Below are 25,352 nucleotides of genomic sequence, written 5' to 3' on the forward strand. Positions count from 1 at the left end.
GGCTTGCTCTGAAGCACTTACAGTCTAAAAAGACAAAGCCCAGAAGAGTTGGGGAACGGGATACAAGGACCATTAGTGTTTAATATTCCTGGCTCAGATGGCGAAATACCAGCTGGTGTTACCATGATCCCGATCGCTAGGTAGAACACAAAAATAGACATAGATGCACAGTGGGTTAGTGCAGGGGAGGCACTGCATCTTTCATGCCTAACTATGTGCCCACCTGATTACTCTTCCCACTCTGCCCAAGAGTCCACGGGGTGACACAGACTATCACAAACCACAGTCACGGCAAAGCTGCTGGTCCAGTGCTCACAAGCGCCCACAATGTCTCCCCCAACGTGCTGTACCATCAAGACAACCTCTAATCAGAACAACAGCCTACAGAGACCACGCATAAGGACAGAGCCCTGGGCCTTACGTTATCCTGTCCTGCAAACACCAAAAGCAACTGTGCCTTGTATGGCTGATTCTTTGCATCCACCATCCCTTCATCTCATTATGGAGATGGGGTTAGGGCATTAATAACCTCATATCGCCCTGTGCAACCTGAAAAAGTCATCAGCAAGCACAAGGTCATTCTTCCATCCAGCTGGTCACATGCAGATCAGATGCTGCTACTCCGAGATTGCTTTTTATAGTCAGTTTCATGCAGGGTTTGCCATTATATTTAAATGTATCAGCTAACAGAGTGACTCCCACTGGGACTGGCTACAGAGGCCCCTCGTTTCATGGGCATGGGGGAAATATTTCAATATTTAGCTGCTATGTAGATAAGTAAAGAAACCCATGTATTAAAAGGGCTGGATAAGTAGGAATCTGAATGAACACAAGAGATCTGCACAGAGAAAACCAGACAGGTCAAGGGAATGTATAAACTGTCATGCCCTTCCCATATTAAAGGCCCCGTGTACTCTGTGGCAGGATGGCCATGAATTCGGTGGCTTTTTGGTGCACCACACTGCAAATTCTGCAAATTAAACGGACGCTATTTAAAATGAATTCGAGATGAAAATGAGTAAAACAATCAGTACAGTGGCCCCTGTTTTTATTGGGATATTACGATTTAACTTATTTAAGGATCCTGAAGAAGGCAACGGCAGGATGGCTCAGAAGGGTGGTAACGGAACATGGAGCCTTTTAGCTCTAAGTAACAAGTTCAACTCCCAACCAGGCCAGATGTTATTGAAAGTTGTGACCTTCTCATGGCTGGGGGCTTTGTGCTATTAGTTTGGTGGGTCTCAGTCATGTTGCCAGCAGACAGGGTCTACAGTGCAAAGCCGACATTGCCACTGATTGCTTCCTGCTTGGTAGTCTCAGCAGAAATTCCAGGACTGAATGGGCCAGGGGATGGAATTCCCCTCTTCCCATGTTCACACTGAAGCACTGCCGTGGGGAAAGCTCACACTCCAGCTGCCTTTTGCTGTACTTGGTATGTGGCTAGACAGAAGCCTTCAGTCCCCAGGGCTGTCAGTCTAGCATTTGGCCTCAGGGCTATGTTCAAATGCACACACTTGTGGCTTTTTTTAAATACCCTGACCATTTTTAAGGCAGTCATTGTCATAAAGAGGAAAACAGCATTGACACAACCACTCATCTGTGGTATCACTGCTTATGTACACCCAACATATGTGCACTCTACGAATAGGATACATGATGAACTTGGAACGTATGTCCAGGAGATGGAATCACAGTCCCTTGTCAGTGACGAAGGACTTTACAGAGCACAGCCATCAATTTGCAGCATTTCTCTAGAAAAACAACATAGTCTAATGGCGTGAGCATGAGGGCTGGAGTCCAGACACTCTCGAGTGCTAAGCCTACCACTGACACTGACTCTCTCTGTGGCCTCAGGCAATTCACTTATCCTTCAAATCCTTCCTTAAGACTCCTCTCTGCCACGATGCCTGCAAAACCCAGCCGGTTGGTCATGGCTAGGCAGGTGACAAGTTGTGACTGTTGCTCCTCCTCTCTTTCTTTCCTTCTCCACCCTCAACTATAATCCATGCAACTAACACAGCTGAGCCAATTCTACACCATAGTCATAATATTGGGGTCTTTAGATTGTAGGCACAACGGGGCCTCAGTCCCATCGGGAGCCTTTGACTGCTACCACAATATAAATATTGCTACCACCTATAATAATATCTGTGCCTTAGTTTCCTCACCTGTAACATTGGCATGACTCCTATCCACCTCCCTGGGTGGAGTTTGGAGGATTCATGTCAGAAATGTCCTTTGCAAATGTACAGAGTTATGTCAGCATTACATATTACCCTTTCAATAGGCTCCTCAACATGTTTTTTGGATAATGCTCAAAGATGTATGCTTAACAAGGGCTCTCTCCACCACGACGCATTGTGCTTAGTTCTAGGATAGCACTTTACGCCTTGAAAGCACCGCACAGGACATCAACTAATTAGCATGTAACCATTCACATCACATGAACCCACTAAAGCAGAAAATACTCATTTGGCTCTGAAATGTGGCATGCAAGATCTCAGACGAGGACCTGCGACAATGAAGGTAGATTTGTTTTTAAAACAAGGTGGCTTGACTTTTTGTGCTCCTAGTATTCAACCCATCTTGGATTTAACAAAGTGAGATTTTGTTGGAGGGGCATCATGCTTCAGAATGCTTTAATAAAGTAGCTTCAGCACAGAGACTGAAGAGGCAGTTACTGTGTCGGCACGGCAACTACTATCTCATAAGGACTTTTAGTGCATGGATTATATACTGTATTTTGGGGTGCGGGGTTATTGGACTCCGCAAGCTGCCATCATCACAGTGCATTATGCCAGCTCCAGACAATCATGACAAACTGCAGATTCAAACTCCCGAATCAAAAGAACAGAAATCTATATTCAAACAACATGGAAAGGGATGAGCCCTCAAAATCAAGGATGTCCAGGGTTAAAGCTGGGATGCCATGGTTTGATGCTCCACACCCCTGGGGTTTAAAATATCTTACTCACTCCTGACATTTCAGCGTTAACTTTCAGTTTCCCAGGGCAGGTGTTATGGGCTTAAATCAGACCCTGAGAGCTGTTTTATGAAAGGCTATCAACCAAACTGAGATCAATGAGATCTGCACCCACTTACACGATGGCTGAATTTTTCCATAGTGCAGTAATAATCATCAGTAAACTATTAACAGGAATGATAGTTTTTGGAAGTTTGCCGTAGCGTCCGAGAATATCCCGGGATGCGGCAGCATTGTCTAGGAGTTCTCTCATTTCAGGTCAGATCCTGAGAAGTTCTGAGCACCCACAGACATGAGCAAGTTCTGATTGCTCAGCACCTCGCAGGAACAGCCCTTACTGCTCTGTGCATTCTAACAGGTACGCAGCGAGGCACATGGTTTAATTTTATATTGCAGAGGTAATCAGGTAAAAAAGGCAACATACACCTTCACTGGGCTGGGGCTGGATTGGGTTGAGGAAACAGTTCTCCTGCCATCAGATCCTGCTGGCTCCTGATGGAACATTCCTATGGAAATTCTCTCATTACGACAGGACTTCTAGACTTACACTGAAAGGTATGGTACGTGCTAGGTATTTTCCTTCCCAACTAAGATTGTCTCTCATTTTAATCCTTTACTGGAGTGAGCTGTATGTGGAAGCAGGCTCTCAAGCCAAATGCTCGGGGTGGTAAATAGATGTGAAGGGCAGATGGAAGATATGGCTCCTGTTATTGCAATGGGGTAGGCACAGGACAGTGAGTCAGGAGACCTGAGTTTTGTTTCCAGCTTTGCTATTGAATCACTATGTGGCCTTGAGTAAGTCACATAACCTCTCTCTGCCTCAGTTTCCCATCTCTATGAGAATCACGATACCTACTTTGCAAAGTGCTTTAAGAGCTCCAGATGACACGTCTTGGAGACGTGTTCAGTACTAGTCATAAATCCAGTACCATTATTCCTCCACAGACACATGCTGCTGTACAGGGGAAAGATGTTTTGACAGCCATAAACACTTAAAAAAACCCAAGGATTCTAGCACGATCCATTTTTTAAAAATACCTGGTGAAATAACGAAGCCGACTAAATGGGTCTCACTTTGGTGGGTACGTTGCTGAAAACAAGCAGCAGAGGGAAGACTGAACTGAGATTTTAGACAAGTCCCTAGCTCACCCCTGCTTCCCAAGGCTGCAGATTCCTGCTTATAGAGTAAGCTGCCATTGCTTTCTGACACCTCTTAGGAAATGTGGTTGTGGGGGATTCCTAAAAAGAACAGGTGAGGGTAGATACATAGGGATAACGAAAAGAAAATACAAACAATAGTCACCCCACCACTGGGGGAAAACGTACCAATGAAACTCCTTTTAGGATGACATTTTAGCCTCAGAAAAAAAAAAATCCAGACTTTAGAAGAGTCTCTGAATTATAAATAATGTTGCCACTTCATTTCTATGCTGTAGCCTTCCTTCAGCTTCCCATAATTAAAGGATGGGGATTGAGAGACACTACCACGGAAGATAAAAGCACCATCAGAATTCCCACCACTGCCGGATTCATTAGCAAGTCAACCTAACTGACAAGTCTATTACTTGAAAATTGTAGACTTCTCTCCCTCTCTGGTTGTGACATGGTGACTGCGGCAGAGATCCATTAGCGCCAGGGCTCTGCACGCCTGGAGTTACAGCGCTAATAGGAGGGGAGGAGATTGTGCTGGCCTGCATGCGTACAGGTGCACATCAGTTGGGTGGTGTCTTGATGGCTGGAAGGAATTGTGTGTGCCGAGCGGATCCACTGCAACGGGGAAAGAGATGTTCACAGGACACACGGGAAGAAGCAAGTGGTTGTCTCGACGCTCAAGACAGCAGACGAGTAGCAGAGAGGGCCCAAGTCTGTTCCCTCTGTCAATCTCTCAGCATGTTATAACCATTCAGATGATCATCAGCACCAAGGCCAGCTAGCAATCTGCCTTCTCCCTCCTAAATGCCTCCTCTTTCTCTGTCTCCCCTTCCCATGTCCATTCCAACCCTTATACCTTCTTGACGACAGTACAGGCTAGTGGACGAAGCATGAGACGGGGAAAACAGGACGCCTTGGTTCTATTCCTAGCTCTTGCACTGACTTGCTGAGTGGCCTCTGGCAAGTCACATCTCTTCTCTGCCTATTTCTCCTCTCACAAGCAGGTTGTGCGGATTAACACTGGTTCAGTGCTTTGAAAATGCAAAGTGCTGTGTAAGTGCTAAGTATTGTCATTATCTTCTACAGCAAACGACCTCCTTCTCTTTATTCAAATCCCTCCTTAAAACACAGTCCCTCCTGAAAAGCATTTCAGTGATGAACCTTCCAAGTGATCTGCAGCGCTCTGACACTGCATCCTCAAGCTGCATAGCATGTGTATCTCAATGCGGCTACTGTCTGAGTCTGATCCAGATTGTAAGAGATCTGGGAAGAGGGGGCCCAATTCTGCTCTCAGTGTAAATCCAGAGTCACCCAACGGAGGTCAGTGGAGAGATCGAGGATTGACACCAGTGATAGCTGAGATCAGAACCCGGTGGGGTGTTTTTATGTTTGCACAGCGTCGAGCATGCTGATGGCCTACAATAAAAAAGAACGAGCCTGATCCTCAATGGGCAATCTGAAGGCATCGGGGAAAGGAAAGGGGAATGAGGAGGAAAAGAAGGTTATAAGGGAAAGGAAGGACAGGAATCAGGAGGAGAGAAAACAGTAACTAAGCATGAAAAGGAGAAGGAAAAACCTGGGAGTAAGAAAGAAATGGGGAGGAAGTTTAAAGGCCGAGGGAGGGATGGCTCAGAGCTAGGCCAAAGCACTTGGGCTATGTTCAGGAATGCCTGCCATTCCGCAATCCATGCCCACACGTCCGTTGCGGGCCCATCCACCCACCAGGAATGGGAAATTAAAACCATCCCTTCCGACTACAGCAGAAAGCAACCGAAAAATAAGACGACAGTTCAAACTGGAGAGAGCTGAGGATTAAGGCTAAGAGCCCCGAGATGAGGGAGGATGCACAGGGGGGCGAGGCAGCCATGTGGCTTGCTTTGTGTATGAAATCCTCATTAGAGGCCTGTAAGGACATGAAAGCGGCTTTTCCTGTTTCCGGTCCCCAGCGCCCCCAGGGGACCCTGACGGCTGGTTATCTGCTTTCACTGTCAGAGAAGGAAGTGCAGATTGAGGCTGTACACTAACGGCAGGGTTTTATGTGGTTACAGGGAAAAAAGGAGATCACACAGCATGTGTGCAAGCAAGCTGAGGAGGCAGAGACTAAGCAGTGCAACTGATATTTTGGGGGACTCTGGCCAGCTGATCAGGAGAGGCAAGGGCTCTGCTCTGATGGAGCTATTCCTCCAGACGGTGGACCCCTGTGCTAAGGATAGGCAGCAGGGATTTTAGACACTCACTCCTGGTTTTTCAGCCCTCGTGGAAACCGGCCAGGGGACTCACTTGCATGCTGATGTAATTTAGTTTATACATCAGTCTGCGGTGGGAAGCATTCTACTCATGGGAATTTGAGTTCTCCTGACATTAAGACCAAGCACAAACTGGCCACACATGGAGGTAGCATCACCTGCATCACCTTTGCCAAAGCACCTTAGTCTTGGCCTGCATTACTCCCTAATATTCTAGTTCTGACCCCTCCCTACACAGCTCTGGCAATGCACCTCCCTCCTACCTGGCAGCCCCCTGCTATTCCAGCCCAGGGGCCCACAGCCCAACCCTGATCTGCAGCCTTTTCTATTATTCTAGTCCTGCCCTCATCCCCAGCTCTGCCAATTCACCGCAATCCTGGGACCAGTACAAATTCGAAAAGAGCATTTCAGTCCTGAACTGCACCTGGTCTCGAGTCTCAGGGCAGAGAGCCGACTGTGCCAAGTTCCTTCAGATTCTGGCCATCATATAACTCATGCAAGACTAGTAAGCGCATGCACCAGCAACTGTTTTGGAGGAGAGTTCCCCAGGATCCCCTCATTCTATTCAGTATCTGGGTGACCTTCTCCCCTGCCAAGGAAGGCTGGATGCAGCTCCCTCCTGACCATTTGAAAACACTTTTTCTATCATCTGGGAAATAAACTGCATATCAATAGAAGCTGTTTATAGTCACTGCTGGTATGGTATCTCTGGATCCCTTCACACCAGTGTGGTCAGGCCCGGCTCTAGGATTTTTGCCGCCCAAAGCAAAAACAATTTCCCCCCCCCGTTCTTTAATTAGCCCACCCCCGGCCCCGCCTCAACTCCGCCCCTTCCCCAAATCCCCAGCCCTGCCTCCTCCCCCCAGGCTCTCAAGCCTAGGAGGGAGGGAGGCAGGGAGGGGGAGAAGCGGCGCCCGCGCCGCGGCCACTTGGAGTCTCCCCCCCTCCCAGGTTTGAGAGCCTGGGAGGGAGGGGGAGACTCCGAGTGGCCGCGGCGCGGGCGCCGCTTCTCCCCCTCCCTCCTAGGCTCTCAAGCCTGGGAGGGAGGGGGAGCAGCGGCGCACGAAACGGCCGCTCAGGATCTCCCCCTCCCTCCCAGGTTTGAGAGCCTGGGAGGGAGGGGGAAAAGCGGCGCGCGAAACCGCTTGGGATCTCCCCCTCCCTCCCAGGTTTCAGAGCCTGGGAGGGAGGGGGAGCAGCGGCGCGCGAAACGGCCGCTCGGGATCTCCCCCTCCCTCCCAGGTTTGAGAGCCTGGGATGGAGGGGGAGACCCTGAGCCGCCGCGGCGCGCGAAACAGCTGATTCGCGCGCCGTGGCAGCAGCAGCGGAGGTGAGCTAGGGCGGCCGGGGCACATTTTTAGGGGCGGCATTCTGGCGCCAGCCATGCCGCCCCTAACAATGTGCCGCCCCAAGCACCAGCTTGTTTTGCTGGTGCCTAGAGCCGGCCCTGAGTGTGGTACAAACCACCCAGCTGACCCATTCACTATGACAGCAGAATCCTGATTCTCCAAACCACCTGGGTGACACCATTTATGATTGTTATTTGCTTGCAGTTGCACCTACAACAGGAGGGGAGCCTTTCAGACACACAGGAAAGAGAAGGCTGCTGCCCCAAGGAGCCCACAGTCTAAGACAGACAAGTAGACAGATGTCAGGGATAGGGAATATTTGGGCTAAGATAAGGGCGAGTTTGATAGATTGGGAATTTAGGCTGTGAGGGAAGCCCTCATTAATCAGTAACACTCGGGTAGCTTGACAAACAGGGTGGTTCAAATCATCTGTCAGTTAAATCAAGATCCCCTTGCAATTAACATCCGATCAGAACCCACAGCTCCAAACGCAAAAGGCATTAAAGTCAATGAATCTTCAAACCTCCTGGCTTATTTAAACTGTTTCCTGCCCTAAATACTGACACATAGGATGTAATATCAACATGAAAGCACACAGTCCATCACCAACCCCAAGTCCAGCCAACGCACTTCAGCCCTCACCCAAGGGACAAGAGGAGCCCAGCCAGGCTGAAGAACTGGAAGTTACAGAGTGCAGTAAAAAGCATCTGTTTTTTCACTGAGCTGATCTGGTGTGAATTTACACAAGCGGCTCCCAAGTGAAGGCCTGACCTCTCCAGCCACCCGATCTCTTTGCCCAACCCACACCTTAAACCATGTCATATTCTAGCTAGAACTTTGCTAACTCCGTGAAATTAAATGAGTGATTGCCAGCTATGAGTTTGTTACAGTTGCAAAAGGAAGAGACTGCATGATCCTAACCAGGGCCACCGAGAGCGGGCTTGGGCCCCGGTGAAAAAATTTTTTCGGGCCCCCCAGCAAGGGCAGACCGGCTAAACAGGGTCAATGAGAGAGGGGGAAGCTGGGGAAGCCGGGCCCCGGGCCCCTTTCCGGACCGCCGGGCTCCGGTAATTTGTACCGGCTTCCCCCCACTCTCGTCGGCCCTGATCCTAACTCTGCCATAAGCAGGGAGATCTGGATGATAGAACCACCCCTTGAGATGGTTACTCTTAATGTGGCTGATAGAAACCTCATATCGCTGGACTACAGTATGGAGATTTTATGACACATGTGCCTCTGATTACAATATATTACCATTAATATAATGCCTGCTTTCTACTTATCTGTGTCTTTGGCTAATAAACTATAGAAGACCACCAGTGAAGCAGTAATAAAGCACAGCTGTTGAATCAAAGCCTGTTTCTAGGTCAAAGCGAGTTTGGGAGAGGCCGGGGAGAATGGGCTCTACCAGGGGAAACAATACTGAACTGAAACGAGAAGAGGATCCTCCAGGCAGCTTTAATTAATCTTTAGTTTTATCCCAGAAACGTTACTGGAGTTCTTGGCAAGCAGGCGAAGAAGAGGACGCAAGTCTGCATTTCCATAGTGCATCTCATTATTATCCAAATGGACGCCCCTGACTCTTTACAAATTGTATCGACTGTAGGAATTATATATGCACGTACCTGCACTCGTGCATACTTAGAGATAGGGAGAGGAGACGAGTCATTCTTGGTCACCATTGAAATGCAGCCACCATAGTCACGAAACTGGAGCTGTTTTAGAACGCACTGCAACAGTGCTCAACTGACAGGGGCAGGAAATGAAAAATGTCACATCCAAGTACAGGGGAAATGTAAGGAGACAGAAACAAATCACCAGAGCTGGAATCTGTAGTCAGGACACTGGGGTAAACAACCGTAAATCCTACAAAAGTGCTTTAATGACAAGTGGTCAGGAATTGTGTTTTACATCTCATCACCACACAGAGCTCACCACCACAACTCTGGAGGCCAAAGGAAGAATGTCAGCTGAATCACCAACACTGCTTTCAGTGCGATTCCAGAATTTCTCTAGACTTCTTGCACGCAAACAATGACTTGGCCTGAATCTACTTAGCCTGAAAGCTGGCTACCTCAGAACTCAAGGCGGGATGGAAGGGAGCTTTCTTATATGGATACATGATTATTATTATTTGCAGTACTGTTGCACCTAGGAGCCCCAGCCAGGGACCAGGACCTCGCTGTGCTAGGTCCAGAACAAAAAGACAGTCACATGGAACCCACCTGGCTAGTTTAAGCTAAGATCTATTTCTTGACAATTAAATGAGACGGTTTTAATAGAATGCCAGAAGACAAAGTTGCTGTATCTTTCATGCTGAGGGCTATCTACCTAACAAGCAACACAACTCCACCATAGGAGGTTTGTTTTTTTTAATAATCAAGAATATCTGGTTATAGTGTAAGCCACAAAAGCAAAACTCAAGTCAGTATGCCCCCCCACAATAAAAATCCAGGGCAGCCCTATGCACAGAGTGGTATACGTTGGTTTACTTTCAGACTTGGGATTAAACAACAATAAGCAAAAAAACCACCACCATCCAAACCCCAGATGTCAAATGTAAACTAAAATTGTTATTCAGCAATTTGCATCACTTACTGTCTTATTAAAGTCAAATGATTTTCGTTTCTCTCTCTCTCTCTCTGTTATTGTAATAAAATAAAGAATCTGGGGACTTCTGAAGACATTTTGCTGCACTAAATGAAATTCTCCTTTAACTTTTAGGGGTATAGTCTCACTTACAACTCCTGCCAACGCTGGTGGGACTTGCACAGAAATGAACATTTAAGAGTTCCATGGATGACAAGATCCCTACAGAGACGATGCATCAGTGGGTTATGACACACTGTAAGACACAAGGTAACTTCTTGCCATTAGCAAAGTGTGGCGGGAATGCAGTGATCCGGCAACAGGGGAGGTGGTATTCTCAAGGTAAAGGAACCAAAATGTCAAGTGACTGCAGACCAGTGTGTTCAGCCTCTGAGCTTGGACTGACTGAAGCCAATGGAAATTCTGGCATTGATTTTAGTGGGTGCAGGATCAGGCCCTAGAGAAGCAAACAACTCCTAGGAAGACCAGCTTTTTCATGTAAGCTCTACAGCTCATGGAAAGAAACAGCACCAAATTCAACCCCCTCCCATGGCAGCAGAGGGTCAGGTGACTCATGGTCTGATCCTCATGGGATCCTTCCCCCCCTGCTCCCCCCAACGAAGGAAATTGTCTATAGAAAATAAGTCAGTGGGTGGCTTCTATGCCAATGGATTCATTATTAAATCCCTGCCTCCATGGTGAGCACCAAACACTGACTCAGTGCCAAAATCCACCGGCTCTGCTAAGGCTCGGTGGGATGCTTTTGCGGAGCTTCACAGACTCAGTTCCTTCAAGGCTTTTATCTGACTGTGATACGTCATGCCATGTATATTTCTGTGTGAGGTCTTTACTTCCTAGCTTCTCCTTGAACAAATTTCAGGGACACTGGCAGGTCAAATCTGGCCCAAAATTTAGGTGTTGAAAAAACGCTTTTAACTAAAATTAAGAGGAACAAAATAGTTCTGAAAATTCCCTTTTTTAAATTTCCAAAGGAAACATTCACCTCTAGCATCTGTAGCCCCAAAGCGGCAGCAATGCATTAGACTGCACTGCAACTTCCTAAGGACCAGAGACTGAAACGGATTAGAAAGCAAATGAAACTGACTAGTCCATTTTCCTCCTTCAAGCCCAGCAAAATGTAGCAAGTAACCAACAGCATAGATGGAGATAGACTGGATGTTTTAAGTGCTTTCAAGTTTTTAATAACTTCAGGTGTTTTGTGAAACACAGTTAAGTGCATTTGTCAGATTGAAGTACAAGATCAGGAACTAAGAGATTCGGGCTCTTTTTCCAGCTGTGCCAGAGGCTAACAGCCTGGACTTGGTCAAATCACTTAACCCCCATGTGCCTCGGTCTTCTCACTGTAAAATAGGGACGATACCTTCTTGTATGGAGGCTGTGAAAGATTATTTGCTTTTGGAAGGATTATGATTTTAAACCTGACACTGTCCCTTTAAATGATGCACATCTCTAAGGAACTTGACTATTGAGAGCACTTGATTCTGCTCATAGGAAAATGCTGCTACTTACTTTTTCAAGGGCTCTATCACCGTCTTTTGGATTTGGTTCACCTATTGGAAGAAAAGAGATTGTTACAAACAAATGTTGAAGAAACCTGTTTGAACTAAGTTATACATTTGTGAAGCATCTTCCATACTAGGGCTCAGGCCTCGAGGTGCTACCAGAGTACAAATTAACAACATCATCATCATCTTCATCAAATCCTCACCCCACAACCTCCTGTGCTCTGGAGCTGAAATGAAGTTTCCAATGCAACTGGCAGCACTGGGACACAACTCTGGTCCTGTGCTCCCAAACCAGCAAAGACAGGACATGCTGTGAGGGCAGCGCACTTGGTCCTCCGTGGAGTGGGGATGAGAGAAAGGACCTCATGTTACTCTATAGAACTCTCTCTAGTCAGTTTAAGGACTAGCCCTGATAGGCTCCAGGTGGAGGCACATGCATCCATTTTCATCTGAAGTGTCCCAGGATATGATAAATTAATCTGGGGGCCCTCCTAGGCTGAGAGAAGAAAGGGAAGGGGTAGGGGAGAGTTCACCTATATGGAGCAGATACACACACACACACACAGAGCACAAGTTCCCATCCCCTCCTCCTCCCCACTTCAGTAAAACCCACACTCACCTTCTCTTGGTTGAAAGAGTCCATTCTCTTCATGGCAGTGTCCAGGGCTGTTACCATTGTCAGGAAATTGGGGTCTTGCTCGCAGAGCGGGTTGGACAACAGGTCTGAAGAGATTTTCACGGCTGATTTCGACATGGCTGCAGTACGATGGGACCCAAGAGCATGTAAAAGAAGAAGAGAAGGTCCGTCAGTGACACGGAGTTGCATAACAGGACAGGCACTTGCAAAATAATCCAGGTTTGCTGGAACTAATTCATTATCCCAGTTCTACAAAAGACGGTCTGGGACACAAACCTAAATCTTCAGCCACTAAGGCACTTAGTTCAGCACCTAAACTTTCCAGGGACACAAGTTGGAGGTTAAGAGAGAAGATTAAGAGAGAGGTACTGATTTTTTCATGTAAACACTGAGAGAATAGTTTTTATACAAGTTAAATATGGACCATTTAAATGCAAGATGCGATGCTGCCAGAAATAATACCAGACTAACAAAAGCATAACTTTCTTTTAAAAATAATGTAGACAGCTTTTTTGACATTTTTTTATACATTTGCTTTTTTTTAACAGACTATTAAGCATTGCTCTGTCTCATTGTAGCTCCTCCACAATGAGAAAAAGCACAGTCCATTAAGTCTTCCAAAAAAGCTTTACAAAGATACATATTTTAAGTGGATTTAGTGCTGGGGGAAAGGGGCCAGACTGACAGGCCTGGAGAAGGAAGATCTTTATTCGCCTGCAAAACAGGTACAGCATGAGCAGAAGTAGTGCAAGCTTGTCACCAATGAGCCTGAGTTTTCTTCCAGAGGGAACCATTTCCCAGCAATGGGTCCTCAGCACACCCCTCCATAGGCAAAGACCTCTCTGCTGAGACGGCCAACAAGAGGGCCATCTGCTGTGGCAGTTGTGAACTGGCCACTTGGCCACCAGAGAGTCACAGAATTTAAGGCTAGAAGGGACCCCCGGGACCACCACTGAACTCAGATGCAACTTTAATTGCATCAAGACCCTTTTGCTTTCTTTTAGATTTACAAGCATTTCTTCTTTTCTATCCAACCAACTGGCCTCATTTTTCAACGAAGAAAATTCAGGACAAAGACCCTGCAGCGTCCTCCCCACACACACCACTGTAGAAGGATAAAATGCGAGATCAATGAAGAGTTCGTACAGCAACAGGCTGAACGACATTCACGGTAAATAACTGGAATATAACGTAGGAAAATGAATAAAACAGAAAAGCCAATATGTAAGTAAAAAGAGCATAACTATCCAGAAATCTCTCTCTCTTTTCCCAGTAATGTTGCTATAAGTTATTCCAGTTAAGGATCTGAAGGCCAAACTCTTTTGTACAGTAGCACAGAGGAGCTTTTTAAAGACTATCACTGTACAAACTTTTAATGTCTGAATTAAAGTCATCCTCAGTGATGGGGCTTAAGATCACAAATCAAGAGACTAAATGCTCTGATTTAAAGGTTATACGCAATTATACAGAAATCTCAGAATTCATGTTCCGATGGCTGGAAAGCTCAGTCCAGAATGAGACACTCACTATGGAATAACAAAGCTACCGTATCCGACTATTATTCAAACATTAAGGGTTTAAACATTTAAACCTTTAGGCAGATGGGACAGAAACCTCACGTGAGACCACATCTGAGGAAGGATTTGTGCCAAAACAGGACTGGGCGAAAAACAGTAGAACTCTTTAGCTGGAAAAGAAATTACTATGTGCCCCCAAAATGCAGAGCGCTGGGACTTAATACAATTAGGATAGTGAGTGATGGCAGACAATAGTCAGACAGATTCTCAGAGGCTGGGAATCAAGATTCGTGGGTTCTAGTCCCTACTCTGCCATTGATTTGCTGTGTGGCTTTGGGCAAGTCATTTCTCTCCTCTCTGTACCACCGTGTCATTATCTGTACAACAGGGGGAAGGAGGAGACTTGGTGGAGGAAGTGGTTAAATGTTTGCATGGTACTTTGCAAATTTAAAGTGCTGAGTATTATTAATATTAGAAAAAGTGACCGTAGGCCATCGCTGGTTATTCAAAGCAAGATAAAGCTATCATTGTATACTTAAGACAGCATCCATCTACACACCAAATCCAGAGCAGGATTTGTGGTCTAATGAGGCAGTTATATTTTATTTCAAAAAGAGAGGACTTTTATTACAAAAAAAAAAAATAAAAAAATCCCTGCTTCTTAAAGCCACCTCCTCTCTGGAAAAGGAGACAAGTGATGGAGATGCTGAGTGACCCTCAACCACAGCACAGCAAGTGTTGCAGGTAATTCTTACTGAGGTTTGAATCACCTTTTCCAGCCATGCTGCTAAAACTGGCACGGCAGCATCCAAGTCTCCCAGGAAAACTGGTGCATCTGAGAAAGTGTCCGCTTATTTCAGAGTGTGTATCTATTGTTGGCAGAACATGGACTGGGCTGACTAGGTCAAACGTGCTGGCGAATGTTTACAGTCAGAGTGAACAATCAACCCCCTCGACACTCAGATACAATGGAAGAAATAAGACACTAGGAGGAACAGCAGCAGAGCTGATGCACTGCCAGACTTCTGCTGGACATGGGAACTACACATTAGCTAACTAACTACAGTTATCTCTTCATCTCTCTGTTACTCAGATATTGCGGGGCGAGGGAAGCCTCCAGAGGGCCTGAATGCCTGTTCAGGCATCTGTTCTCCATCCTCTATGGACTGGGACACTCTTTATTCACTGGCACCAAGTTTAAAATTCTCCCCTTATTCAGGATTTCATGCCTTTAAATAAGAAATCAGCTCATACCGGATCTGGACAGGGCCTGGGCTAATTTGCAACCCTGCCATGAAGCAGAACGGAAAAGGAGAGTCCTCCCACAGCTCCTCTGGGGCTTGAAATGCTCCATATAAAAACACCCACTGAAAGGGAGGGGAGGGGAATCCTTTACAAGGAAAAACTTGCCAGAGGAGCCCTGATAATGACTAATGTCCCAGGGAGAGAAGCTTTCACCTTGGAAGGGTTTTTTTCTTACAGCATTTGTTGTTCATATCTATGATAGAAACATAGAATATCAGGGTTGGAAGGGACCTCAGGAGGTCATCAAGTCCAACCCCGGCTCAAAGCAGGACCAAACCCCAGACAGATTTTTGACCCAGATCCCTAAATGTCCCCCTTGAGAACTGAACGCATAACCCTGGGTTTAGTAGGCCAATGCTCAAACCACTGAGCTATCCCTCCCCCCCGGTGATGATGGTGCTGTGTGTGTAGCTCTGTATCCTCCTGCCCTACTGCTGGCAGGCAGCAAAATGTGGGTTCTTTTTAGCATACCTGTCTCTTTATAAATCAAGTCACCGTGAGGTGCTTATGGAGATTGGACCAGCCCTCACCTGCCTACTCATGTAATTTGACTTGGCTCCAACGCCCAGTGGGCCAATAAAAATAGAGACTGCTCCAAACTCTGTGCTGCAAAAAAGCCATCTCTGTTTAAAACAGCTCTTTTCTGCATGTTCCAGAAGGCTGCTCAGCTCGCTTCAGTAACTGACAATCACTAATCTCCACTTCCCCTAGTGTCTCTTCCTTCAGATTGTCTAGTCTTTTCATCTTACCCATGTTTGTTTAAACCCTGTATTGTGTGATGCGGTTAGATTGGGTTCCTACTGGAGAAACTGCTAAGTGAGCAGCAGGACCCCATGGGCATGAGGGACGCACACCTGCACAGCAGATGTCACTCTCTGACCTCGCAGAAGCAAACAGCTGGGGCAGTGACATGAAGAGACTACTTGTTTATTGCTTCCTATATAGCCCACTGCAGCAAGACCAAGCCAACTATTAGGCAGAACTTGCAGGGTTACTCTTACATGTGAGCCATTAAGTTGGCAAAGTGATATAAATGAAATGCACACACTTAGCACTTACATAGTGCTTTACAATGTCTCTCGCTATGTGAGGATACAGTGACCAATCCAAGGGGGCCTCATTCTCAGCTGGGCCCTTCAGTCGCTACCCTAATATAAATAAGAATGATCCCAAATTTTCAAAGGCAGAAACTGAGCCACAGAGAGGTGAAGAGACTTGGCCAAGGTCACACAGCAAGCGGGGGCTCAGGAGAATGAGGTTCTATTCTTGGCTCAGCCAATGGACTCACTATATGACTCTGGGTAAGTAATAGTTTAGGAGCCCTCAAGAGGACTGTCTTGTACCTAAGGGACTGAACTGGAACTCAAGCGATCTGGGTTCAGTCTCCAGCACTGTCACAGGCTTCCTATGACCCTGAGAAAGTCACTTACTCTTTGAATGGCCTGATTCCCAGTCTGTGCCTCACATTGTTACATACCCACATCTGCATCTGTGCTCTTCTTCATGTCCTTCTGCAGTTTCTTAGTCTGATCTTCCAGCCTGAAATAGGAAAGAGTAAGACTAAATTCTGAATCTTTAAAAGATAAACAAACATATACATGACAACTATGCCAACAGGCCAGCTGGTAGTTAAAAGGCAACTGGACACGTTTCTATTACGTATAATGCTGTTTAACCATATAACTAATTTCAAGTGACCTCCCACATCTCCACATGACCCTTACGTTTTTATTCTTACTTTTATAGTAAACATATCAGATATAGGTCCATACAATATAACAGTTACTACAACTACAACATTAGACCTTACAAACGTTGATGGTTTTGGACTCCTTGAAAATATTCTGGACATTTTATTTTCTTTGCTTTAGAATTGTAATAAAATTGTCAGTACCTCATGACGCCCCACAGGTTGCAACCCACTGACTGAGAAACACCGATCTAAACCATCACAAAATTACAATGCACTCAGCGGGAGAACAAGCTGCTGAGCCACACAAGGAAAGATGCAATAAGACTAAGTTGGGTGAAAAGCAGATCCATGATCATCCCCAAACTGGTTAACACTTACTGCTGAAGTTTCCCATATTCCCTTTCGAAGTCTCTCTCCACCTGGGGGAAGGAGAAAGAGAAACCACATCAGCTCAAACACATTAGAGCACAATTCAAAAAAATCCACCCAGGCCCCTGTCCTTCCAGCGGAAATATGAACTGGAATGATCTGCAAATATCAACAGATACATGTCAAGCTATTACTATTTATATAGTGTCAACGGCATGCAAGGCACTTTAGAGACAAACATGAGGATAATGGGTAACATTTTCAAAAGCACCTAAGTCCCATTTTTAAAAGAGTTTTAAGCACTTAGGAGCCCTAAGGCCTGGTCTGTACTTAAAATTTAGATCAATCTAGCTACATCACTCAGGGGTGGTAAAAATTCACACCTTTGAGAGCCACTGTTAAGCAGATCTAGTCCCGGGTGTAGACGTGGCTAGGTCAATAGAATTCTTCTGTCAACCCAGCTGCCGCCGCTCAGGAAAGTGGGTTATTTACATAGATGGAAAAACATTTTCCATTGATGTAGGAAGCATCCACAATACAGTGCTTTAGTAGCACAGCTGTAGTGTGCCACTGTAGTGCCCGGAGCACAGACATGGGCTAAGTCTCACTGGACTTCTAAATCACTTGGATGCTTTTGCAAATTTTACCCAAGGTTCCTGCCCTGATGATATTACAATCTAAATACAGAACTTGTTTAGCTTGTAAACTATATAAGACCCAAATAAGATCTGAAGCCTAAAACCTTGAAAGTATCTGGAGTATTAAATAACAAAACTTTTGGTGGTTCCTCCTAATTTAGTTCCAAAGTGCTCACTGGGGTTTCAGATCAGGAAACATCATGAATCTTCCTGCACCAGCAAAATTCTAAAGTTCTGAGTTTCATTCTAAGGCATCAGGGGAAATATCGAAAGGTGGAGATATGAGTGTAGTGTATTCTGTGTAGTGAAATTGGTATTCAAGAAATACCCAATGGACCCAAGTAAGTGGGTGCTATAGCGTTTCCCAAAAGTAGAAGTGACACCTGTGTTTTCTGTTACTAGACAGACCAGACCATTTTAGAGAAAAAGTCATTGCCACCAGCTGTGTCAGTTCACTCTGAGGACATGCTAGGGCACATGAACTGGAAACTGACAAAATAAATGGAGCCGTTCCAAAAGCACACAAAGGTGGCAGCCCAACAGGTATAATGACACATGAACACACATGCAGTACTGTCCGTTTTACACAGCCCTGCTCGGTGTTTACAGAAGAAGAGCAGGTCATATGAGAAATGTTTCTGCTCGGGGGTCCAGAAACACTGTGTGCATATGTTCACCCATGGTAATGGAGAACGGGACCTGGGGCATGCCCCTCTCTCCTCTGACACCAAATTTAAATGACTCCACACTCCCCTTTGCCGATTATTAAGTATCTATCTTCTCTGCATGCAACTATTTTGTATTTCCATGTCACTAATATCGGTTCTTCGGGCTTCAGTAACTGGTATTCTAGGCCTCTTCCTTTTCCCTTATGATTTGCCTGTGTGATGTGCCCCAGCACTCCTCCCAACTCCCATTCTAATCCATAGGTTCTAATCCACCACAGAATCCGGACTGCTCCAAGCCTTAGACTTGAAACTGGGTTTGAAGCAGTTTAAGCTCCATTAGAGAATGCACAACTGAAGGGGTGGCAGTAGATACTGGCTGCTACAGCTGAGTTCTTAGTCAGATTAACTACTGCAGTTGTCCCAAAGATTGGTAATTTTGTATTTAAGCACTTCTTTTCTGATCACTTCCTATGAAACTACACATTCTCTGTACCATACCCTCTGTCTCCATCAGCTCAGGTAACCAATGGCCCCCTTCTAAGCCTCAAGATACCACTGGTTCTCCATGCCCCCCAAATTCTAATACATGGCCCTATTGCAAACAAATCCACCAAACCATGGGGTGAAAAGAAAACAATTTTATTATTTTAATTGCAGTTCTCAGCGTGCTGGGCATTTTCCAAAGAGATGAAGATAGAGTCACTGGCCCAAAGAGTATACAAGCTAAAAAAAAAATCACCCAAGCAGAGAAGTATTCTCCAAATATGACATCAATGATTTTCTATTCCAATCTGCTGTCTGACAGAAAATCTCCAATGAGCTACGATACTCCATGGTGCTTTCATTCCAGGTGGACTGTTTTAACACATACTTAAACATTCATTCCACATCTTATCAACCAAATAAAGCACATGGATTTCAACTGACCAGCCAAGAGTAAACGTGTACTTTTGTTGTTATGGGATCAAAACTGGGTTCTTTTTCGTGGTTAAGCTGCCACGCTATTAAACAAGCAGCAAAGCGTTGCACACAGCCAAGACTAGAATGAACCAGAGTATTTTTTTTAAAAACGTACTCCATGCTGCTCCAGGCATTTGAGACCGAGACTCACAGCAACAAAATATAGCTACAGAAACAACACATTTAATAAAATCCCCCCCTTGGTTTTCAATTCCAATTGCTATAAGGCCAACATTTTAAAGTGGAGACCTACAGGTGTAAATGTCACCCTCATTTTTTGCAATCCCCTTTTCTTAAAAATCTTCTGAGTTTGCAGGTTCAAATCCACCCAAAGTCAGTAGTGACTGAGTCACTGCAATCTGATGGCTGTTTGGTGGGTAGTGAGTTTGGTGAGCTTCGGTCAAATTCCAAGGGGATATGAGTCCAGGCCAACAGAGACCACCACTACTGGCACCCACGCTGGCTGTCTCTGTAGACTGAAAAGCTCCAGAGACTGATCTCCCTTTCTCGCTGCTAAAATTGGTCCCTCCAGGACAGGGTGGATCAATGAGGGGGCAGCTTGCATAGCCAATGCCTGGTTCACAGCTCTGCAAAAATCCACGACAGCTGGTGCCTTCAGGTCAGGTAACCAGCACATAGTAAAATCACCCTATATTTCTATGGTTGTTCCGGCTGTAAAAATAACCCCAGACTATTGCATTCTATTTATATGTCTGTGTGAACTGTCCTGGTTGCAAACCAAAGGGGGCCGACATGACTCAGGCTCGAGTCCTTTGACGGCTGATGGTATTTCCCCCCCTGTTCTCAGCATGAAGCTCCATCCCGTTGCAGATGTACTATTCAGAAGAATTTCCCTTTCATTTGGTCAGTTCTTTCTAGGCTTAGTTGCAAAGGGTGGGGAGGCTCGGGATGAAACGGAATGTAAAGATGCTGAGCGGTTCCTGACATTTGCTGATTTACCCATTATTGTTCAATTCTCCCCTCTACCTGCAGTGCCTGGGGGTGAAACAAAGGCATCTCAGTCTATTTGACATGAGAGAGGCCACAACTCTCACACAGAAGTTACTTTTCTATGTGGAGTACACGTGTTCCTCAAACTCTCATCCTGCCCTATCTTTCTTGGGTTCCCTGCCTAGTCGTCTTGTGTGCACTCTGCATATTAGGGACTGAATCCTCTTCTTCACAAGGCAGCACATCAAACACCCCTCCCCACTCACATCCCCAATGACATTTATACAGAGACAGCTGCCCAAGCATTAGTCTTGTTTCACCCCCACAGTAACAGTTGGCTACCAGTCACTGCATTCTGCACACCCATGTGCCTCTGCTAGCTACTATTAATTATTATTTCTATTACAGTAGCACCCAGAGACTCCAACTGAGACTCATGGACCATCATGCGACACAAATAAGTCCCTGCCCCAGAATGCTCACAATCCGGGTTTATGTAAAGATGCAACAGGTGGATGAAAGAGACAAATGCAGTGGGCTGCGAGGGCAAGGTAACAGTACACCAAGCACGTTATGCATAGTACCCAGCAGCTTCAGCTCTCACTTAGATTTCACCAGCCTGGAAACTTAATGGCCGTAGGCATCTGACACGTAAAACAAAAAGCTACTGATAGAGTTACCAAGTTAAAAATAATGAGCACTAGAGGTACTTTGAAGAAAAGAAACCATCTAGGTAAGTTTCCACATTCAAATAATTCCTCCCTCCAACCCACCTCACTCACTTTTGGAAGCTTGAAACCAAAATCTGTTCTCCTTACTGAAATGCTTTTTGTTCCATGCACATTGGTTAGTTATTGTAAGATTGCTCCCGAGTGCAGACTTAGGACTTTTAACTGAAGTGCTCTTTAAAACCCCCCAGTGAATTACATTGACTTTGTAACAAATCCAAGAAGGGGTCGAACTTTGGGCTTTCCAGCCATGATAGAATCTTTGTAACTCAAAGGGGCTGTTGTAATCAGCAATGTGGTAGAGAGGAAATGATGCAAGACCAATGAGCACCACAAGAGGATGGAAAGGCAGTACTGTGAAGAGCCTTCTTACTCTCCTGGAGGAAGGGTGCTATTTGATTTCCACATGGCATCATTTCATTGGACTCAGACTCCCTTAATGGGACTTGGCAACAAGAGGGAAGAGAAAAAATTGTGTAGTTAAGCCAAACGTTTTATTATAACCACAAACTTCTGCTGGGTATGTGCCATCCCATCAAACACAACGAAGATCCCACCTAGACAATGCAAGTTGTGTGCATAAATTGGGTGCAGCAGAACAATTAGCACAAGACATAATAACCCCTTTGTGTCTGACAGTCGAGTACCTTGAGCCAAAATAATCCTGAAATGAAGTGAAGCCGGAATACGAGCCTGTACACCCATGACTAGGATTTTGTGGACTTCACAAACCACAAGCCACACCTACCCATCTTCTAAGTAAGGCTATGGGTGGATAAGCAGTGCACAAAAGCAATGCTGCTCCTATGCAGTTCCCCAAAGAGTATCATGTGCAGCTAGAGGGATGGGACTCACCCCGCTTCAGCTTTAATGAGAGGGGGTGGAAGGGAGAGTGTAATAGACACAGTCACCTAATTCACCAGGCCCGTTAATTTCATCCCACCAATGCTGTTACTCCGGTATTAGAGATTTCAAATGTTAGTCATGTGCAGTGGAAACTAATTATGGCAAACTTGCTGGGATGGAATTCTTGTTCTAATGAAGCTTAGTTATCGAAAGGTCTCAGGGAACACCAAAATCTTTGGCTAAATCAAGGGAGCAGGGTCTAGCAGACTCTGAAGTCTACAACCCAGGTTTGTGAGCTCTGGAATACACTTTGCCAATCATGCACAGCCAACTCACTCAAGGTCAGCCAGTAACACAGTGGGCGAAGGATACACCCCGAATTGAGCAGACTGAGGTGGGGAACCCCTGACCAACTCGTCCAAGGTTATTGGGGGCGGCTATGCTCTGAATTCCTCTCTTCCAAGAGTGAAAATGAGCTGACTGGCTTCCCCTGCTTTGCCTGGCAGTGGTGGGAGGCTGTGCTCCAGGCTCAGAGCTCACTGTGGAGAGGCACAAGCTGCAATTCTTTTCAGCCACCTGCCAACTCAGATGACCCAGTCCCCACTGAAGAGCATGGTACAACCCCAGGGTGATCCAGATGAACTTCAGTTAGCTGGGACTCCACTGCAGCTTGAACAGTGTAACTTGTGCTTAGAGTGAAGTTGTCCTGGGGGTGGGGGGAAGGGGAGAGAGAAGGGAACTGTCTCCACTATAAGAGGCATCCACTGTGTATTGGATTTAAATAATAAACATTCTGCACACAGATATAATTCTAACAGGTTTAGGTCCTATCGCTGGGCATCAGTTTAATTGGGCTGCATTACTATGTCCTCTATCGTTCCCCTGACAGCAGGTCCTTTCTGTATATTAGATCCTCCCACCCAATCTCCTCGCCTCTGTACAAGCTCAGTGACAGATGCTCTTTTCAGGGGAAGAGGAGGGGAGAGATTATTCCGTCTGGAATTGGATTTGCCCAGGTTTAGGTGGAAACAAAGTAGTGACATGCCGGAGGGTGTGGGGGGTGGGAGATCACTTCAGTTCACCAGCTGATATTTCCTACAGGGGTTTCCTTCTACCTAAAGAGCTACACGGTGGCTGATACTTTGCCCTTCTTCAAAGGATCAGCAGCGAGTGGGCACAAGGAGTCATGACTAATTCCTACTGCAGCCCAGTCAACTTATTTTCCAGTGCTCCTACTAGTACTAGAGCCTTTTAATCACAAAAGCTTTGGTGAGCTAAGCCTGCCATGTCAGAATGATTCTGTCTCTCTCCCTGTGTTGGAATTAGCATGCTCTGGTGGGAACCAACTGCTAAATTCTGACAACTGCCCTTTTTTTTTTTTTTTTTTTTTGTGGTACAATCTTGTGAGTGGGAGATCCTCTGCATAACCGCTTCCCTTCTGATGAGCTCTAGATGGAGCCCTGGAGATGCCACACCTTCCCACTTCCTGCAGAAGCCTCCAGAGGCCAACATCTGGAATAAAATGGAGAGCTAAAGCAGATTGTACTGCTGTTCACAAAAGCCCACACAGATGGAATGTCTCAGCCTGCAAGGGGGAGGTAAACTCGGAGGTCTATGCTAACTAGCTTAGCTACAAAGCAGTCCGTCACTTCCATACCCTGAAACTAAGAGGAGTGTAAATCTGAAGGTCAGATTCTCAAGGGAGATTGGTAGGTTCAAATATTAACTCTCGTTCAATCTGAGCTCCTGCTCTACCATTAGGAGGGCTAGCTTCAGAGGTGATAGTGGAGACCTTGGTGTGTGGCACTATGTGCAGCAACACAGTTTTATGTAGTATAAGGTCTTTCAGACAAACTGCATCCTGAAACACTTTACATAGTTAAACAATACATTATGGCACAGGGAAAGGGAAATTCACAGCTGCAGACAAAGAGACTATGTACTCATATGAGAGACAAAAATCAGATGGGGCGGAAATGTCCAAAAACACTTAGGCGATGCGTAGAAGAAGGCTCTTGCGTCAGCAGAAAAGAAACCAGTGCTAGATAGGTGGATGGAGCAAGTAAGGAAGTGAGACAGTCAGGATCTCTGCAATCCAATAGAGAAAGTCAATGAGGGATTTAAAAACAAAAAAAGGGTAAGTTTGAACTGGATCTTGAAATAAACAGGGATCCAGTGGATTTGCCTGAGGCTGGGGGTTGTATTTCTTTGCAGAGAGCAGCATTCAACACATGAGGTCTGGAGCACTAGAACTTGGGAAGACCACAGAAGAGTGAAAAGGAGTCAAAGGCCCTCATTAGGGTTTCAACATTGCCATTCTTTAAAAAGGTCCCTTGCTTAAATTTTGCACTACCAGTCTGAAGCAGAAGCAGAAAACTGTCGTTCTGCAGCACCACAGAATGACACCATCCTTTAAATAAAAGATTACAATTCATCAATATTGGGAAGTGACAGAGTAAACCCTCCGTCTCAAGGGGAAACTTCACGCCACAAAAAGCATCTTTGACACCGTAATACAAGAAACCCACGCATCCTAAGGAATTAGCAGTGGTGGGAGTCCCACTGAGGAAGGATCAGGAATGTTAGTCTGTACAGGGGATTAGTTCACCAATGCAGTTATAATTATAAAGCCAATGTCTCTGTCACACTAGCGATCAGGACGCTTCTTTTAAAGCAGGTACGCAGGTTAATTCAGGGATTGCTACTGTGAGCACTACAGCTTTCACAGGACAAGGACCATCTGCTTAAGCAGGGAAAATACCACAGCCAGCTGCAAGAAACAGCGCTTGGGAAAGGACTTTCAAATTCATCAGAATACAAAATGCTTTTTTAATTTTCTTTTAAAGCAAATGCTGTGCAGCACAAATTAATTCATGCCTGAGTACTAAGCATCTCAGCCTCCTCTGATAAGCTTTCCTTTGGAAACAGTTATATTCAGCGATCTGAACCACTCCCCCTCCTCCATCTGCTCAGAAAGGATGAACAAACAAGCCATTGCTGAAAGAAGGAAGGAAGGAAGCATGTTCAGTCATCTCCTAGGAAAACTGTGCCAGAATGAAAGAGCCCCCTCCCTTAAAAAACAGATCCCGAGACCAAAATACTGCATGTAGCTGGGACTCCCCCTCACCCACAGCGCAAGGATGTGATGGTCAAACACAGCAACAGGTTCTGCTCACTCACACTCCCCTCCCACAT

The 25,352-nt window shown here is 45.8% G+C and overlaps 1 protein-coding gene across 1 annotated transcript in view; it reads right to left on the reverse strand.

The window, feature by feature from the left end:
* Positions 1-25,352, reverse strand: part of BIN3 (bridging integrator 3) — a 54,130-nt gene that overhangs the window by 9,084 nt on the left and 19,694 nt on the right. The window contains exons 3-6 of the mRNA XM_054017361.1: positions 17,376-17,416; positions 16,782-16,843; positions 12,465-12,601; positions 11,850-11,890 (exon numbers count right to left, since the gene is read on the reverse strand). Of these exons, the coding sequence (XP_053873336.1) occupies positions 11,850-11,890; positions 12,465-12,601; positions 16,782-16,843; positions 17,376-17,416 (281 nt within the window). The remainder of the gene's footprint in view (positions 1-11,849; positions 11,891-12,464; positions 12,602-16,781; positions 16,844-17,375; positions 17,417-25,352) is intronic.

The sequence above is a fragment of the Malaclemys terrapin genome, chromosome 2 (genome assembly GCF_027887155.1).
Source record: "Malaclemys terrapin pileata isolate rMalTer1 chromosome 2, rMalTer1.hap1, whole genome shotgun sequence".
Lineage (NCBI taxonomy): Eukaryota > Metazoa > Chordata > Testudines > Emydidae > Malaclemys > Malaclemys terrapin.